At 44.6% G+C, this 18067-nt stretch overlaps 2 protein-coding genes across 4 annotated transcripts in view; one reads left to right on the top strand and one right to left on the bottom strand.

Moving 5' to 3' along the window:
- Window positions 1-803: 803 nt before the first annotated feature.
- On the bottom strand, window positions 804-7632 carry LOC144679915 (actin, cytoplasmic type 5-like). Of its 3 annotated transcripts, XM_078540879.1 has the most exons (3): window positions 7507-7620; window positions 1324-1808; window positions 804-1131 (listed from the first exon to the last, which is right to left on the bottom strand). In XM_078540879.1, the coding sequence occupies exons 1-3, from the start codon at window positions 7582-7584 to the stop codon at window positions 804-806; spliced, it is 891 nt and encodes a 296-aa protein (XP_078397005.1). In that variant the 5' UTR covers window positions 7585-7620. The 3 variants fall into 3 exon arrangements, with proteins under 3 accessions (XP_078397005.1, XP_078397003.1, XP_078397004.1); XM_078540877.1 differs by having other exon boundaries at window positions 804-1808; window positions 7507-7632; XM_078540878.1 differs by having other exon boundaries at window positions 804-1679; window positions 7507-7632.
- LOC144679914 (actin, cytoplasmic type 5-like) overlaps window positions 1585-18067 on the top strand; it is a 52515-nt gene continuing 36032 nt past the window's right edge. The window contains exon 1 of the mRNA XM_078540876.1: window positions 1585-1665. The gene's annotated coding sequence lies outside the window, so the exon portion shown is untranslated. The remainder of the gene's footprint in view (window positions 1666-18067) is intronic.

The following is an 18067-nucleotide window of genomic DNA, read 5'->3' as shown; positions in this document are numbered from 1 at the left end:
AATCCCTGGCTCCTATCCAGTCAATTTCGGAAGAGTCAGCATGGTCAGGGAGTGGTGGTGCGGGGGAGTGTTTAGCATTTTGGTGGGGTGTGAGGGAGGGGGTTGAACACTGTCAGGGGGTGAGGGAGGTGGGTGAACACTGAGGGAGCAGTTTGGTCATTGTCAGGAGGTGGGGGGGCGGGGTAGCATTGTCAGTGGGAAGAGGCTGAGCAGTGTTCGAGATGACAACTGCATTTAAAAATAATGTAAGGCAATGAACTGAAGTCAGGCATTAAAGGGCGCATCTTCAGTTCATGACAAGAAAAGGGGACATCACTGTGCTAGAATTGCGCTTGACAATTGGCCTCCCAGCTCTGTTCACCCCTGCATCCGTGAAGGAGCCCACATCAGAAGGTTCAAAGGCTCTAGTGTAAAATGGTATAGGGACAAATTAAATTGCAGCCAGCATCAGACACACCCTCTCTGCTCCTGACCAGAAGGCCTGGGCCAGTAATTAACGAGAGCACACACACATTGCAGGGACTTAGACAAGCCGGTAAGCTTCTGGAAATTAAGATAGTGAATTGGAAAATCAATTGGCTTTTAATTTTGTAATAGAGTATGGAAAGAAGTTTCTGAACAACTGGGAAACCCACAGAATGCAGATTAGAACAATCACTATTAAAAGCAAAATCTATCGGAATGTCTCTTTCAGCATTCAATATCACTTAAAGAAAGGAAGATAAGATTAGTGATGTTAAAGAAGGAATCACTTTGCTTGTGACAATGCCCTAAGCAAGTTCGAGACCAATCAAGGAATCTGATCAGAAGCACTTGCGATGGACTATGGAGGGTCCTGATTCATCATATCGCTGCTTGATGATCCACATTTGTTGGAAGGTGGAGAGAGACGCCAAGATGGAGCCACCGATCCACACTGAATACTTCCTCTCGGAGGGAGTGCTGATTTTAATCTTCATTTTATCTGGAACCAGGGCTGTGAATTCCTTCTGCATTCGATCATCAATGCCTGGGTACATGGTGGATCCACCAGACAAGACAATACTGGCATACAGATCCTTCCTGATGTCAATATCACATTTCATGATACTGTTGAAGATGGCCTCATGAATCCCAATTGTTTCCATTCCTAGGAAGGAAGGTTGGAGGAGTGCCTCCGGACATCGGAAACGCTCATTGCCAATGGTGATGACTTGACCATCTGGTAGCTCATAGCTTTTTTCTAGGGTTGAAGAGGTGGCAGCCATGGCCATCTCAGTCTCAAAGTCAAGAGCCACATAGCACAGTTTCTCTTTAATGTCACGTACAATCTCCCTCTCAGCTGTGGTAGTGAACGAGTACCCACGTTCAGTCAGAATCTTTATCAAGTAGTCAGTCAGGTCCCTGCCAGCTAGGTCTAGCCGCAGAATGGCATGGGGCAAGGCATACCCCTCATAAATGGGCACAGTGTGAGTAACACCATCACCAGAGTCCATTACAATGCCTGTAGTGCGGCCAGAGGCATACGAGGACAATACAGCTTGAATGGAAATATACATGGCTGGTGTGTTAAAAGTCTCGAACATAATCTGGGTCATCTTCTCCCGGTTAGCTTTGGGGTTCAGAGGTGCCTCTGTGAGGAGAACAGGGTGCTCCTCTGGGGCAACTTGCAGTTCATTGTAGAAGGTGTGATGCCAGATCTTTTCCATGTCATCCCAATTGGTCACAATTCCGTGTTCAATTGGATACTTCAGGGTCAGAATCCCTCTCTTGCTCTGGGCTTCATCACCAACATAACAGCCTTTCTGATACATTCCCATCATCACATCCTGTAATTAGGAAAAAAGATATGCTTAGGAAACAAAGGACTTAGGAAACAGAGAGAGGAGAGTGCACATTTTTTGAAACAGTGAGAGGAGAGTGGGAGTTTCACAGTTTGAAACAGCGAGAGGAGAGCCAGGTTTTCCACAGTTTAACACAGTGAGAGGAGAGCTGGGAGTTTCACAGTTTGAAACAGTGAGAGGAGAGCTGGGAGTTTCACAGTTTGAAACAGCGAGAGGGGAGCGGGAGTTTCACAGTTTAAAACAGAGAGGAGAGCAGGAGTTTCACAGTTTAAAATAGTGAGAGCAGAGCAGGAGTTTCACAGTTTGAAACAATGAGAGCAGAGCAGGAGTTTCACAGTTTAAAACAGTGAGAGCAGAGTGGGAGTTTCACAGTTTAAAACAGTGAGAGCAGAGCAGGAGTTTCACAGTTTGAAACAGTGAGAGTAGAGCCGGGAGTTTCATAGATTGAAACAGTGAGAGGAGAGCCAGGATTTTCACAGTTTAAAACAGAAAGAGGAGGGCAGGAGTTCATTTGAAACAATGAGAGGAAAGCCGGGAGTTTCACAGTTTGAAACAGTGAGTGGAGAGTGGGAGTTTCACAGTTTGAAACAGTGAGAGGACAGCCGGGAGTTTCACAATTGGAAACAACATAAGATCGATACTGGTGTTAAAAAAAATTAATTACATTAAAGTGTAAAGAGCAGGTTATTCTCCAAGCATAAAGAGCAGCGATACTAGAGTAATTAATTAATTAAAATACAATAGTGATGGCAGGGTGGGTGATGTATTTCTGCTGAAGCATATGGGCGCTACTGGACTTAGTGTCCAGTACCTTAGTGGTGATCCAGAACAAACACACCTGTAGTAAATGTTTGCAGCTCGAGGTACTTTGGATCCGAGTTAAGGAGCTGGAGTCTGAGCTGCAGACATTGCGCCACATCAGGGAGGGGGAAAGTTACCTGGGCACTTTGCCCCAGGAGGGGGTCACAATCCTCAGATTAGGTCATTCAAATTTGGTCTGCGATCAAGGACAGGAGAGTGTGACTGCAGTTGCGGCAGGTATGGGGACCCACGGGGTAGTGCTGGAGAAGGCTTGGCCCCTGCAATTGTCCAACAGTTACAAGTTTTTGCAAGCTGTGTGGACGTGAGCAGGGACTGCAGGGAGGATGAGAGAACTGACCACAGCACCATGGTACAGGGAGCCATTCAAGTGGGCGGAGGAAATAGAAAGGTAGTAGTGGTAGGAGATTGTATAACTAGGGGAATCAATACTGTTCTATGCATCCATGAGTATGAGCCCCGAAGGCTGTGTTGCTTGCCCAGTGCCAGGGTTAAGGACATCTCCTCAGGGCTGGAGACGAACTTGGAGTGGGAGGGGAGGGATCCAGTTGTCATCATCCACATTGGTACCAATGACATTGATAGGACTAGGAAGAAGGTTCTGCTAAAAGAATTTGAACAGTTAGGCACCAAATTAAAAAGCAGAACTTCTAAGGTAATAATCTTGGGATTACTACCTGAGCCACGGGCAAACTGGCATAGGGTAAATAAAGTCAAGAAGTTAAATATGTGGCTCAAAGATTGGCGTGGGAGGAATGGGTTTCAGTTCATGGGACACTGTCGCCAGTACTAAGGTAGAAGGGGGCTGTTTCATTGGGCCGGGCTTCATCTGAACCATGCTGGGACCAGTGTCCCAGTGAATTGAATAACTAGGGCTGTAGAGAGGGTTTTTAGCTCAATAGAAGGGGTGGGGGAGGGTTCTGGAGAGGGGATGCATAGGCTTACAAAGCAAAACGATATGGCAGCCTTGCAGGACAGCTATTTAGGTAATGATACCCAGAGTGTGACAGGAAGGGACAGAGTGTACAAACATAAAAAGACGGCAGCAGATAGGGTTCAAAGGGGGAAAAAAATGGTAAAAAGGCAAAATTAATGGCTCTTTACTTAAATGCACGTAGTATTCAGAACAAAATAAATGAATTAACAGCATAAATAGAGGTTAGTGGGTATGACCTTATAGCAATTACAGAGACATGGTTACAAGGAGACCAAAGCTGGGAACTAAATATTCAGGGGTATGTGACTTTTCGAAAGGACAGGCAGGAGGGAAAGGGTGGTGGGGTAGTTTTGTTAGTATGAGATGGAATAAGTCCGATAGATCGGAAGATGTGGAATCCATATGGGTGGAAGTAACAAATAACAAGGGGAAGAAAACCTCCTCCAAGGGGAGTAGTCTGTAGGGCCCCTAACAGCAGCTATACTGTAGGACATAGAGTAAATCAGGAGATAATGAGGACATATAAAAAAGACAGTATATTAATCATTAGTGACTTTAATCTTCATGTAGATTGGGAAAATCAAAGTGGCAGAGGTAGCCATGAGCAGAAATTCATAGAGTGTATTCGGGACAGTTTCCTGGAACAATATGTTGTGGATCCAATCGGGGATCAGGCTATTTTGGATCTGGTAATGTGTAATAAGGCAGGTTTATTAAATGATCTCAGAGTAAAAGATTCCCTAGGAAACAGTGACCATAACATGGTAATTATAAAGGAATGAGTGCAGAGTTGGCTGGAGTGGACTGGGAAAGGAGTTTAGCAGAAAAGATGGTTAATGAGCAATGGCAGACGTTTAAGAAAATAGTTGATGACTCACAACAAAAATATATCCCAGTGAGGAAAAAGGATTCTAGGAAGGGGATAAAACAGCTATGGTTAATCAAGGAAGTTAAGGGTAGTATCAAACTGAAAGAAAAAACATACAGTGCGCTAAGCCAGAGGATTGAGATTTTTATTAGGCAAGGGAGTCAAGTGCTATGGGGGACAGACGGGAAAGTGGAGCTGAGACCACAACCAGATCAGCCATGATCTTATTGAATGGTGGAATAGGCTCAAAGGCCAAAATGGCCTACTCCTGCTCCTATGTTCCTATCTTCCTATGTTCCTATGCCCTACACCAGAGACTTCAGCACATATTCAAAGCTGACACTTCAGTGGGAATGCTGCATTGTCAGAGTTGCCACTTTTCAGATGAAATATTAAACTGAGACCCTACCAGCCCCTCAGGTATGTGCAAAAGAATAGGGTAGATCTTGCCAATGTCTTGGCCAATTTTTACCCCTCAAAAACATCACTAAAGCAGATTACCTAATTATTTACTTCATTGTCATTTATGGCACTCTGCTATGTGCAGGTGGACTAATGCTACAAGGGCAAAAGTTTGTGAATTCAGTCCCTGATGAAATGCTGGTACTATTAGCGAGTCAGGAACCTATTGCCAGCTTCAGTGGATTTTACTAAGGCTCTTCAACTGAGCCACAGCATTAATATCCCACCTGCGGGTTCCCTGGCCAATCAGGGAGGGCGGACAGGATGACACGCTCGATCTTTCCAAGGAAGCATTTCTAATTAAAAGGAACCTGGCATGGTTTACAATGGTTCAATAGGATATGGATATTGGAGGCAGCAGCAATGATTGGAATGGAGGGAAAATAAGACTAAAAAGTGCTGGACAAACTTAGTAGGTCAGGCTGCATCTGTGGAGAGATGCAGAGTTAGCGTTTCATCTCGATTAGAACAGATCAGAATATATATCCCTATTCCTTCAAAATCATGGGATTATCAACCTAACAGCATTTTACTGCATAGGCTGCAGCAATTCAAGAAGACCAGTACCTTCTCAAGGGATAGACGCCAACGTTGCCAAAGATACCCAGTCTCAAGAATGAATATTTTAAAAAGCTTAATATCCAAAATAACCTTCACATTGCTCCTTATGAGTTCAAGTTACTTAATAAAACCTTTTTTTTTAAACAGCCATGAAATATTAAGACCCTCTGATCGAACTTTAAGACAATGATTGAGTGCCTGAGTCATGGCAATCAAGCTTCTGTACCTACCAATGGATGAAAGGTGTGCTACTCATGTTAATCGAAGAAGAAATGCAAATGGGGGAATAGTGAAAGAAATCCACATTTTCAGACTCATCAACCCTCCTTGATCAGGCTCCCATCTTTTCCTTCATAAACCTGACTTCATCCAAAACTGTTGTCCATTGCCAAACTCACACTGTGTTCTATTCACCCGTCACTACTCATGATCTACTTTGATTCCTGGTCTATCAATTCCTCATTTTAAAATTCTCATTCTCAGGTTTAAATCCCTCTATGACCTCACTTCTCATTATCGTTGTAGTTTCTTCCAGGCCCATAATCGTCCAGGAACAATGCAAACTTCAAACTGTGAGGGGCTAAGAACTCACTCTGTATATTTTTTATAAAATATATATAGATGTCCTCATTGCTATTTCAAACATTTTAAAATTGAACAAGATGGCTGAACCCATGTCTGTCTGTGCCTCCTGAACAAAAGAAGTCATGTTGCCGTTTCAGGGAAACTCACACCTCGTTATCTCTGAGGAGCCACTAACGACCACCTGTGGACTACACAACTAAACTTCGAAGAGAGCTATACAAAGGTCATCTGTATTAATAACCCAGGCTGGTCAAAAGGAGACTGATGGTCTGCTAAGACAAAAGGTTCCGCAACCTTTCTTTCAATTCATAATGGCTGATATATGTGGAAATCTTCAAAGCCCAGCCACATTCCAAACAATATATACACATCCTTTGTTGGAGACCGAGTGGAGAGGTGATGGGTCATGTGACATAGGCCTTTGGCTTGTTGAACAAGTAATATTGCCTTGCTGAGCTGAAGAGCTCAGCCTGCTTTTTGTCATCTGACCAGCAGCCTCACAGACAAGGAGCTCTGCTCAGGTGGAACACCTAGCCCCATTTGCCCTGCTTCTGCTGGAAATTCTTACCATCGCCTATCAGACTGATTCATCCCTGCATGTCTATCTCATCTTGTGAAGTCAGCACCACCGGAAAAGGGAATTAATCAGCAGTGGTTTTCCATCCGCTGGCCTCCATGAAGGAATACCTCATTGGACTTTGATTCTGGATTCTGATGACTACGTGAAACAATATTTATTTTCTCTGTGGTCTCTGTGCTGTAAAACCTTCTCTCTATCCCTCTTTTTACTGTATGAATGCGAGGGGATGACTTTGCGACCCTGTCCACATTTTGAGTGGGTGCAGATAAACTAACCCTTTGAGCTCATCCTATCTCGAGTTCACTGTGGGGTTATTAATCAAAAATTGGATCACACCAAAACCGAGGGTTTGGGAAATACACCACAGCTTATAAAGAGGGAAACAAATCAAATCACCTTTCCGTTTATGGACGTGTGGTGGGTGGAGAAATTAGTGCAGTTTAAATTAACCCCATCCTGTCCATAACACAATCCTGACCTTTTATGAAATCTCCCACTTGCTTTGGCCCAATATTAGCAGCAGTGCCTTTAAATATCCAGGCCCTAATCTCTGAAATTGCCTCCCTTAGCCACCCCACCTTTCTCTCTCCTCATTTAAGAAGCTCTTTAAATCTAACTATTTGACAAATCTCTTTGCTACCTCTCCTAATATCTTCTTTTGCTCATTATCACACTCTGTAGTATTAATAGTGGGCTTCCAATTTTTGTGAATTATACTTTCATCAGTTTTCATTCTTTATTTAAGCAGAAAAGGAGGGACAGAGAAATACACAGAGAAGCAAAAAAGATGACAGCAGTTAGCGAGTTGAAGGTCACCGCTCATGAAAAAAGATAGTTAAGAGTTAAAAACAGAGTCTCTTTAAATACCGACCTCATGTTCAAGCTTCCCCACAATGGAGGGAAACACAGCTCGAGGAGCATCATCCCCTGCAAACCCAGCCTTACACATCCCAGATCCATTATCCACAACCAGAGCTGCAATCTCCTCATCCCCCATAGCTCAGAATCTGCTAGAAATCACTGCATAGGGAGAGAGAAAAACAATGCATCAACACTTTGAGAAAATAGTAGTTATTTCATATCTCCCAATCACAAAACCTCTTACCTTCTATCTGTAAAATCCAATGTTAAGTCCTTTTCAACCTGAGTGAGGATTTATGTGTTCATTGCTTTTCCCTCCTCAATACTGCACTAGGCTCCAGCTCATTGACATCATGAGGTAGACACAAGGTTGGGGATGATGGGGGGTTGAAGGTCCAAGGTATTCATCAAATAAAATTCCATTGTTTAAAAAGCTTCTTTTAAAAAAATGTATGCCTATAAAAATTAAAAACATTTCTCCTTTATTCTGCTGCTGGACTATACCTTTTAGCTGGTGGGGGACAGGTTTTTCTTATGACCATAAGGACACTTCCCTTGTCAGTACATGCCATCCATCTATGGTTGGGTGACATTAATGGAAAGTAAAATTAAATGGAAGCAGGGGAGTCAAAGATCGAGTGGAGGAGTTTGGAGCACATGGGGAAGAGAACAGGTATGTAGTTGGAGATCGGAGTGTGGGGGAGGCGGAGATTGTGGAAGAGTGAGGGGGGCTGGCAGATAGCAGGGTGTGTAAAGAGGTTAGCTTGTTGGGCCTGGAGAAATCATTCCTGCTCCGACACATAAACAGTGCTATAAATATACTTACCTCAGAGACCCAGCCCTTCTTACATCATTTTACCTGCCACGTTTCCAGAGCCCTGGGAAACCCAACCTTCATAGGTTATAAATAAAACAATCCTTTTGAAATGGAGACAAGCAGCCTCCTTAAAAGCTTTGACTGACAAACACGCTTCCAGAGAGCAGACTGGTCGTCAGCACAAAAGTGGTCTCCGTTAAAAGCAGGAATGCCAGGTTGATGGGTTCGGGTCAGATTTAATATTTAAATTTTTTTTATTTCCCGTACACCCTCAACCATCCATTCTTAGAGTTTACTCATAGATTCATAGACACATAGACATTTACAGCACAGAAGGAAGCCATTTGGCCTATTGTGTCTGCGCCGGTCAATAAAGATCTGACTAGATTAATCCCATTTTCCAGCACTTGGCCCATAGCCCTGGAGGCTTCTACCTCTTACCTTAAATCTATGCCCCCTAGTTATTGACCCCTCTACTAATAGAAAAAGTGCATTCCTATCCACCCTATCTATGCCTCTCATAATCATATGCACCTCTATCAGGTCTCCTCTCAACCTTCGCTGCTCCAAGGAAAACAACCCCAGCCTATCCAATCTTTCCCCATAGCTCAGACCCTCCAGCCTAGGCCGCTGGTAAATCTCCTCTGTACCCTTTCCAGTGCAATCACATCCTTCCTATAATGTGGTGGCCAGAACTGCACATGGTACTCCAGTTGTGGCCTAACCAGCGTTTCATACAGTTCCAGCATAACCTCCCTGCTCTTGTAGTCTATGCCTCGGCTAATAAAGTCAAGTATCCCATATGCCTTCTTAACCATCTTATCTACCTGTCCTCTACCTTCAGGGATCTGTGGGTATGCACACCAAAGTCCCTCTGATCTTCAGTACTTTCCAGGATCATCCCATTCATAGTGTAATCATTTGCCTTGTTAGCCCTCCCCAAGTGCATTACCTCACACTTTTCCGGATTGAACTCCATTTGCCACTGCTCTGCCCACCTGACAAGTCCATTGATATCCACCTGTAGTTTACGGCTATCCACTCTCCCCACAAAGGAGGAAGGTGGAATTTAATGCCCTCCCCTGAGGCAGGTTTGGCAGAGGGGGACATTTAATCGAGTGGGAGGGTGACAGGTGGGGTCCCTGCTGTTTTCCCGCCACTGTCCCATTTAAGTCCAGGGCAGGAAGGTCCACAGATGGCCTATCTGCCCTGCCATGAATTAAGGCCCTTGAGTGGGTAATTAATGCTCACTTAAGAGCCTCATCCCACTGCTGCTGGTATTCGACCAGCAACGGGCAGGGGACACGCCGCGCAGGAAGCCTGAGAAGCCTATGTTGCTTATGGCATTTGGGGGTCACGGGTCTCTCATTCAAAGGCACTCAGTGTCTGATCGAGGAACCCGACATCTGGAATAGGGGGTTCACTAAGAGCCACTCTCATGCCCTTACTACTGACCTCCTCTGCCAAAACCCTTACCATGCGAATCCCATCCCACCATCACTCACCTGTGGCCTGGGACCCTCAGCAAACCTGGGCCACTCCCACTGGCACAGCTGCCAGTCTCTGATTGATTGGCAGCTTTCAGGCAGCAGAACTTCGGCCCCCGGGGTCCTTGATCCCTAGGAATACCTGTCGCTGCCGGGTTAAGGGCCTGATTGGCACTTAATGTGCCAGGCCATCCAGAAATGAGGTGACACCGGTCTCTCACCAGCTCTCCGGCTGGCAGGCGAGTCTCCCCTTCGCCTCCATTAAATTGAGCCCACAGGAAGGGAAAGCAAAAGAAAAGGACAAAAAGAGAATGTCAGGCTGAAACAGAGAAATAGGAGTCAGAGACAGACAAAGTAACAAAGGTTGCGATAAGAGGCTGATATGCAAAGATAGAAAGAAAACCTAGTCTGTGGGAGCTTTAGAAAAATAGAGACGGAGAGATACAGAAACAAACACAGGAAGATGGGCAAAAATGAGAGAGAGACAGAGAGAGACAATATCGGGGAAAAATAGAGAGAAGCAGAGAAATAGCGTGACAGGAACAAAGAGGAAACAAGGAGAAATTTAGAGATGGGATAGAGAGTAGGCAAGCAAGAAATCAATTGAGAAACAGAAACACAGAGAGAGATAGAAATGGGCATAAAGAGAAAGATGAGAAAATGAGAGAAATACAGATCTACAGGCTGTATTTTACCTTCTTTAAACCTAATCACAAGACGGGACCATTTCTGCTAACCTGACGGACCCATGCGCCCTTTCATATAGGTCTTCCTTCCTCAGGAAAAAGAGGATGACGTTCCCTCTGCTCCTGTAGAGCACCTCCCTGATGTCTCTATCCATGGCCAACTGTGACACGTTTCACCTGGAAGGATTCTGTGGTGTAGAATGTAAGGACAATGGTGATCTTCACAACCACTGGTGGGGGGGCAATCTCACCCTGGTTCGCAGCTCCAAGTCACGGTGAAGGAGGTGGCACATCTCCATCACTACCTCCTTTGTGAGGCATAGCCTCTTAAGACACCATTCCTGGCTCATTGGAGTGGTGCCCCTTGAAGACCTTTCTGAGTAGGGCTTTCTATGGAGAGCTCTCCTTCTCTTCCCTCCTCCAAGAGCTTCCCCTATTTCCTCCTCCTCTGCATGTCCTACTCATGTAAAAGCAAGAGGCTTTGCAACTATAGGCTCCATAACTATGCAAGGTAACCTTATTTTCTGTCTTCCTATCAAAAAATCATCCAAAAGATTTTCATTTATCCAGTCTGTCTCCATAATTAAAAACCATAAATAATATGATCCCCAGAATCATATTGTTGAATCTCTTTCCCATCATCTTCAAGGTCTTGGCATCTTCACACTAAATCACAGAAGAACTTTAATGTTCAAAGCTATACACAATATTCTAACTGTGGCCTAACCAATAATTTGTATAGGGTCATGGCTTCCAATTTCAGATGGGCACAAACCTGCAATGTACTAGCTATACGTGCACATGTACAGGAACCAACACTGAGTCATACACAAATTGTGCAGTGAGCAAACCTGGAAACATCCACAATGCTTTTATTCTACCGACCATCTTCGGGCATCCAGGACGGCAAGAGATGTTCCCCACTCCAAACATGGCTCATGACCCCCTACCACCATTCCACCACACAAGATCAGAGGGCCTTCAATGAAAGCCGTGTAGCCACCTGCAACACCATGAAGTAAATCATCGGCCTCCTAAAGCAAAGGTTTGATAGCTTGGGGGATCTCTACAGTATACACACAAGAGGGTGTACATGTTTGTGTGCTGCATCCTCCACAACTTTATGCAATTATGAAGGCCCAACCATTACCTCCTGGGATGCAGAGGCCACATTAGGAGAAAGTGGAGGAGGAGGAAAGAGGAGACCATATCCACCAAATCAAACACATTGTGAGGCTTCAATTTAGTTAAAAGAAACCTACCCCCTTCCAACATGGACCTACCATTCCGTAACAGTACATCTATTTCAGACTCCCCATCATAAAGTCGCTTTGGCCAACATCATTCAATAACTTTATCCAGAGATACATCAGCAATACAAAAGGAACGGATCACACTTACGCATTAATTAGCACCAGCTTTGCAGATGCCCTTGTCTGGCATAGTACTCCTATGTAGTGCTGCCCCAGAGGCTGGAGCATGGCTGGTGGAAGGCTGTTGACTTTCACTGAGTTAGTCTGAGATCCCCTTGTAGGATGTCCTTGAGCAGCTCTGGACCTTGATGGCCCAATGTCAGATTACACTACTTCGGCATCGGTAGGAGCAGTCTGCACTGGCTGGCTGATAGCAAAAGCAAGGACATTGGCATAGTGGCAGTGGTAAACAAATGCTGTCAACCTCAAGATAGGACAGTAGGATCATGCCCTATGGTGCCACTGCCATTCCCAGAGGCACAACCTCTGCAATCCTCATAATCTGCTGGAGCACAGTCTGCTGAACTGCTGTGGGAACCTGCAGTGTGAAATCCATATCCATGATGTCAACTGTCTGTGTCTGGACAGTAGCAGTGCGAGACTGCACGCCCGCAGACAGGGGTTTCATGACTTGTATCGGAACTTCCACTGATACATCAGAGACCTCCATCTGTACTGCAGACAGAGCAACCTTTCTGCATTGTGTATTGCCAACCTTTTGAGCGCATCCTCTTTAACCATTTTTATCCTACCCGTTATTGCTACTGCCTCCTGCTTTACTACTACATTGGCAGCACCCTCTCCTCTACATCCACAAGCTGGTTTCCCTTTTGCTCTTTAATGAGGCCCACCCTTCCTTTGACTCTCATTTTACAACTTAATTATTTATAAAATTGTGTTCCCTTTTATGCTAGCCATTAATTTAGATTAGCGCTCAACATGGGAAAAGACAGAAAGAGAGAGACAGAGTAAAGCAGAAAAAATTGAAGGATTGACGAAAGTGGTACTGAAAAGAAGGCAGAGAAAGAGAGAAAAAAGTTTTAAAAATTTACAGAGAGCTGGGAAAGAGGAAGAAAGAGAAACAGAATGAAATGAGTGACAGCAAAGAAAATGACAGGGAGAGATAGACTCAATGGGAAAGAGAGATATAGTCATAGGAAGAAACAGAAGGGAGGAAGCTTTTTTATATATTCGAACAGGGGATATAGACATCACTGGCAAGTCTGGCATTTATTGTCCATCTCTAGTTACCCTTGACAAAGTGGTGGAGCCTTCCTCTTGAGCCACTGCTGTCTGTGTGGTGGAGGTATTCTCATAGTGCTGTTAGGTAGGGAGTTCCATCATTTTGACCCAAAAGGATGGTTTGTGACTTGAAGGGGATCTTGGAGGTAATAGTGTTCCCAAGCACCTGCTGTCCTCGTACTTCTAAGTGGTGGAGGTTATGCGACTGGGATTCAGAAAGAAGAAAGATGGATAGATGGAGAAACCATCTATGGAGAAAAGAGTGGGGGGGGAGGGAAGGGTAAAACTCCAAGGGTAAAACTCCATTATGAAAAAACTGAAAAGAAAGGAGAGCTCAGGAGAGGCTATTAAAGTCCCCAGAACACAAAATAGGACAGAGTGTTTGGAAAGGGCTAGGAATCTAACTTCAAGCACATCAGATAAAGGGACGACAATGAGAAAGGGGACGGGAAATACAGGACTGAAGGTGTTGTATCTGAATGCACGCAGTATACGAAATAAGGTAAATGAGCTTGTGGCGCAGATTGAAATTGGCAGGTATGATGTGGTGGGCATCACGGAGACATGGCTGCAAGGGGATCAGGACTGGGAGCTAAATATCCAACGATATAGATCCTATCGAAAAGATAGGCAGGTTGGCAGAGGGGATGGGGTTGCTTTGTTAGTAAGAAATGAAATTAAATCGATAGCAAGAAATGATGTAGGGTCAGACGATGTAGAATCTGTGAGACTAGAGTTGAGGAACCGCAAAGGTAAAAAACCATAATGGGAGTTATGTACAGGCCCGAACAGTAGTCAGGATGTGGGGCACAAGATACACCAGGAGATAGAAAAGGCGTGTAAGAAAGGCAAGGTTACAGTGATCATGGGGGATTTCAATATGCAGGTAGACTGGGAAAATCAGGTTTGTAGTGGATCCCAAGAAAAAGAATTTGTGGAATGTCTACGAGGTGGCTTTTTGGAGCAGCTTGTGGTGGAGCCCACTAGGGAACAGGCAATTCTAGATTTAGTGATGTGTAATGAGGAAGATTTGATAAGGAAGCTTAAGGTGAAGGAACCCTTAGGAGGAAGTGACCATAATGTGATAGAATTCACCCTGCAATTTGAGAGGAAAAAGCTGGAATCAGATGTAACGGTATTACAGTTGAATAAAGGCAACTACAGAGGCATGAGGGAGGAGCTGGCCAGAAATGACTGGGAGATGAGCCTAGCAGGAAAGACAGTGGAACAGCAATGGCAGGAGTTTCTGGGAGTAATTTGGGAGACACAGCAAAAATTCATCCCTAGGAAGAAGAAGCATACTAAAGGGAGGATGAGGCAACCATGGCTGACAAGGGGAGTCAGGGACAGCATAAAAGCTAAAGAGAAAGCATACAATGCGGCGAAGAGCAATGGGAAACCAGGGGATTGGGAAGCCTACAAAGACCAACAGAGGACAAGTAAAAAAGAAATAAGGAGGGAGAAGATTAAATATGAGGGTTAACTAGCCAATAATATAAAAGAAGATGGCAAGAGTTTTTTTAGATATATAAAGGGTAAGAGAGAGACAAAAGTGGACATTGGGCTGCTGGAAAATGACACTGGAGAAGTAGTAGTGGGGAAGAAAGAAATGGCGGAGGAACTGAATAGGTACTTTGTATCAGTCTTCACGGTGGAAGACACGAGAAACATCCCCAAAGTTCAAGAGTCGGGGGGCAGAGGTGAGTATGGTGGCCATTACCAAGGAGAAGGTGCTAGGAAAACTGAAAGGTTTGAAGGTGGATAAATCACCTGGACCAGATGGATTACACCCCAGAGTTCTGAAGGAGATAGCTGAAGAGATAGTGGAGGCATTAGTGGTGATCTTTCAGGAATCACTGGAGTCAGGGAGGGTCCCAGAGGACTGGAAAATCGCTAATGTAACCCTCCTGTTTAAGAAGGGAGTGAGGCAAAAGACGGGAAATTACTGGCCAATTAGCCTGACGTCAGTCGTTGGTAAGATTTTAGAGTCCATTATTAAGGATGAGATTTCAGAATACTTGGAAGTGCATGGTAAAATAGGGCAAAGTCAGCATGGTTTCATCAAGGGGAGGTCATGCCTGACAAATCTGTTAGAATTCTTTGAGGAGGTAACGAGTAGGTTAGACAAAGGAGAGCCAATGGATGTTATCTACGTGGACTTCAAGAAGGCCTTTGACAAGGTGCCGCACAGGAGGCTGCTCAGTAAGATAAGAGCCCATGGTGTTAGAGGCAAGGTACTAACATGGATAGAAGACTGGCTGTCTGGCAGGAGGGAGAGAGTGGGAATAAGGGGGTCCTTCTCAGGATGGCAGCCAATGACTACTGGAGTTCCACAGGGGTCAGTGTTGGGACCACAACTTTTCATTTTATACATTAATGATCTAGATGAAGGAACTGAGGGCATCCTGGCTAAGTTTGCAGATGATACAAAGATAGGTGGAGGGACAGGTAGTATTGAGGAGGTGGGGAGGCTGCAGAAGGATTTGGACAGGTTAGGAGAATGGGCAAAGAAGTGGCAGATGGAATACAATGTGGGCAAGTGTGAGGTCATGCACTTTGGTAGGAAGAATAGAGGCACAGACTTCAGAAATCTGGAGTGCAAAGGGACTTGGGAGTCCCAGTCCAGAATTCTCTTAAGGTTAACTTGCAGGTTGAATCGGTAGTTAGGAAGGCAAATGCAATGTTGGCATTTATTTCGAGAGGACTAGAATATAAAAGCAGGGATGTGCTGTTGAGGCTTTATAAGGCTCTGGTCAGACCACATTTAGAATATTGTGAGCAATTTTGGGCCCAGTATCTCAGGAAGAATGTTCTGGCCCTGAAGAGGATCCAGAGGAGGTTCACGAGAACAATCCCAGGAATGAAAGGCTTAACATATGAGGAACGTTTGAGGACTCTGGGTCTATACTCGATGGAGTTTAGAAGAATGATGGAGGATCTGATTGAAACTTACAGAATACTGAAAGGCCTGGATAGAGTGGACGTGGGGAAGATGTTTCCATTAGTAGGAGAGACTAGAACCCGAGGGCACAGCCTCAGGGAAGACCTTTTAGAACAGAGATGAGGAAAAACTTCTTTAGCCAGAGAGTGGTGAATCTATGGAATTCATTGCCACAGAAGGCTGTGGAGGCCAGGTCATTGAGTGTATTTAAGACCGAGATAGATAGGTTCTTGATTGGTAAGGGGATCAAAGGTTACGGGGAGGAGGCGGGAGAATGGGATGGAGAAACTTATCAGTCATGATTGAATGGCGGAGCAGACTCGATGGGCCGAATGGCCTAATTTCTGCTCCTATGTCTTATGGTCTTATGGTCTTATGGTCTTAAACCAACCAAAGCAGACAGAAAGCAAGAGAAGAGGAAAAGAAAAGAAAGTTACAAAGATAGAGAAAAATAATTGAAAACAGAGTGTGTGCAGGTATCAGAGAGAGGGAAAAAGGTGACGTCATGGGGTTCTCAACATCATGTCTGGACCTCATGAAGTCTCATGGCATCAGATTAAACACAGGCAAGGAAATCTCCTGCTGGTTACCACCCAACACCCTCAGCTGATGAACCAGTACTCCTCCATGTTGAACACGACTTGAAAGAAGCACTGAGAGTGGCAAGGGTGCGGAATGTGCTCTGGGTGGGGTACTTCAATGACCATCATCAAGAGTGGCTCGAAAGCACCACCACTGACCAAGCTGGGTGAGTCCGAAAGGACATAGTTGCTAGGGTCTGTGGCAGGTGATGACCTCGCCCTCACCAGTCTACATGTTGCAAATGCATCAGTCTATGACAGTATTAGTAGGAGTGACCACCACACAATCGTTCTGGAGACGAAGCCTTGCCTTCATGTTGAGGATACCCTCCATCATGTAGTGTGGCACTACCACCATGCTAAATGGGATAGATTTTGAACAAACCTAGCAACTCAAAACTGGGCATCCATGAGGCACTGGAGGACATCTGCAGCAGCAGAATTGTCCTCGAACATAATCTGTAACCTCATGGCCCGGCATATCCCCCACTCTAAGGGGAGCACCCACCATCCATGGTTAACTAAAGATGTTAAAGAAAGCATCAAACTTAAGGAAAAAGAATACAACTCCACAAAGATGAGTGGCAGGACAGATGATTGGACAGAATGTAAAGAACGGCAGAGAATGACTAAAAGGTTAATCAGGAGAAAGAAATTAGAGTATGAGAGGAAGCTAGCTAGAAATGTAAAAACAGATAGCAAGAATTTCCATAGGTATTTAAAAAGGCAAAAAGTAAGTAAAATAAGTGTTGGTCATCTAGAGAATGACAGTGGGGAGTTAATAGTAGATAATGAGGAAATGGCGGAAAAAATAAACATATATTTTGCTTCTGTGTTCACTATAGAGGATACAAAAAACATTCCAGTAATAGCCGCAAATCAGGAGGTGAATGGGAGAAAAGAACTTGGTGAAATTGAAATCACTAGGGAAACGGTACTGAGCAAATTGATGGAGCTGCAGGCTGGCAAGTCTCCGGGTCCCAATGGACTACATCCTAGAGGCTTAAAAGAGGTTACTAATACCGTAGCCGATGCACTGGTGTTAATTTTCCAAAATTCGCTAGATTCTGGAAAGGTTCCATCAGATTGGAAAGTAGCAAATATAACCCCTCTATTCAAGAAGGGAGGGAGGCAGAACACAGGAAACTATAGGCATTAGCTTGACGTCTGTCATGGGGAAGTTATTAGAATCGACCACAAAGGAGGTTATAGCTGGGCACTTAGAAGACCTCAAGGCAATCGGGAAGAGTCAGCATAGTTTTGTGAAAGGAACGTCATGTTTAACCAATTTATTGGAGTTTTTTGAAGGAATAACATGCGCAGTGGATAAAGGGGAGCCTGTAGACGTACTGTACTTGGATTTCCAGAAGGCATTTGATAAGATGCCACACCAAAGTTTATTAGGGAAAATAAAAGCACATGGTGTAGTGGGTAACATATTAGCATGGATAAAAGATTGGCTGGCTGGCAGAAAGCAGAGAGTGTGCATAAATGGGTCTTTTTCGGATTGGCAGGATGTGATGAGTGGAGTCCTACAGGGGTCTGCATTGCAGTCTCAACTTTT

Source organism: Cetorhinus maximus, chromosome 4 (genome assembly GCF_964194155.1).
Source record: "Cetorhinus maximus chromosome 4, sCetMax3.hap1.1, whole genome shotgun sequence".
NCBI classification, from domain to species: domain Eukaryota; kingdom Metazoa; phylum Chordata; class Chondrichthyes; order Lamniformes; family Cetorhinidae; genus Cetorhinus; species Cetorhinus maximus.
Note: the sequence above shows the minus strand (reverse complement) of the source record. Positions and strands in the feature narration are given on the sequence as shown.

Coding starts and splice junctions, on each gene's coding strand:
- LOC144679915 (XM_078540877.1), bottom strand. CDS start 7,632: ATGGGGGATGAGGAGATTGCAGCTCTGGTTGTGGATAATGGATCTGGG. Junction 1,809..7,506: donor TGGGGAAGCTTGAACATGAG/GTCGGTATTTAA, acceptor TCCTAATTACAG/GATGTGATGATGGGAATGTA.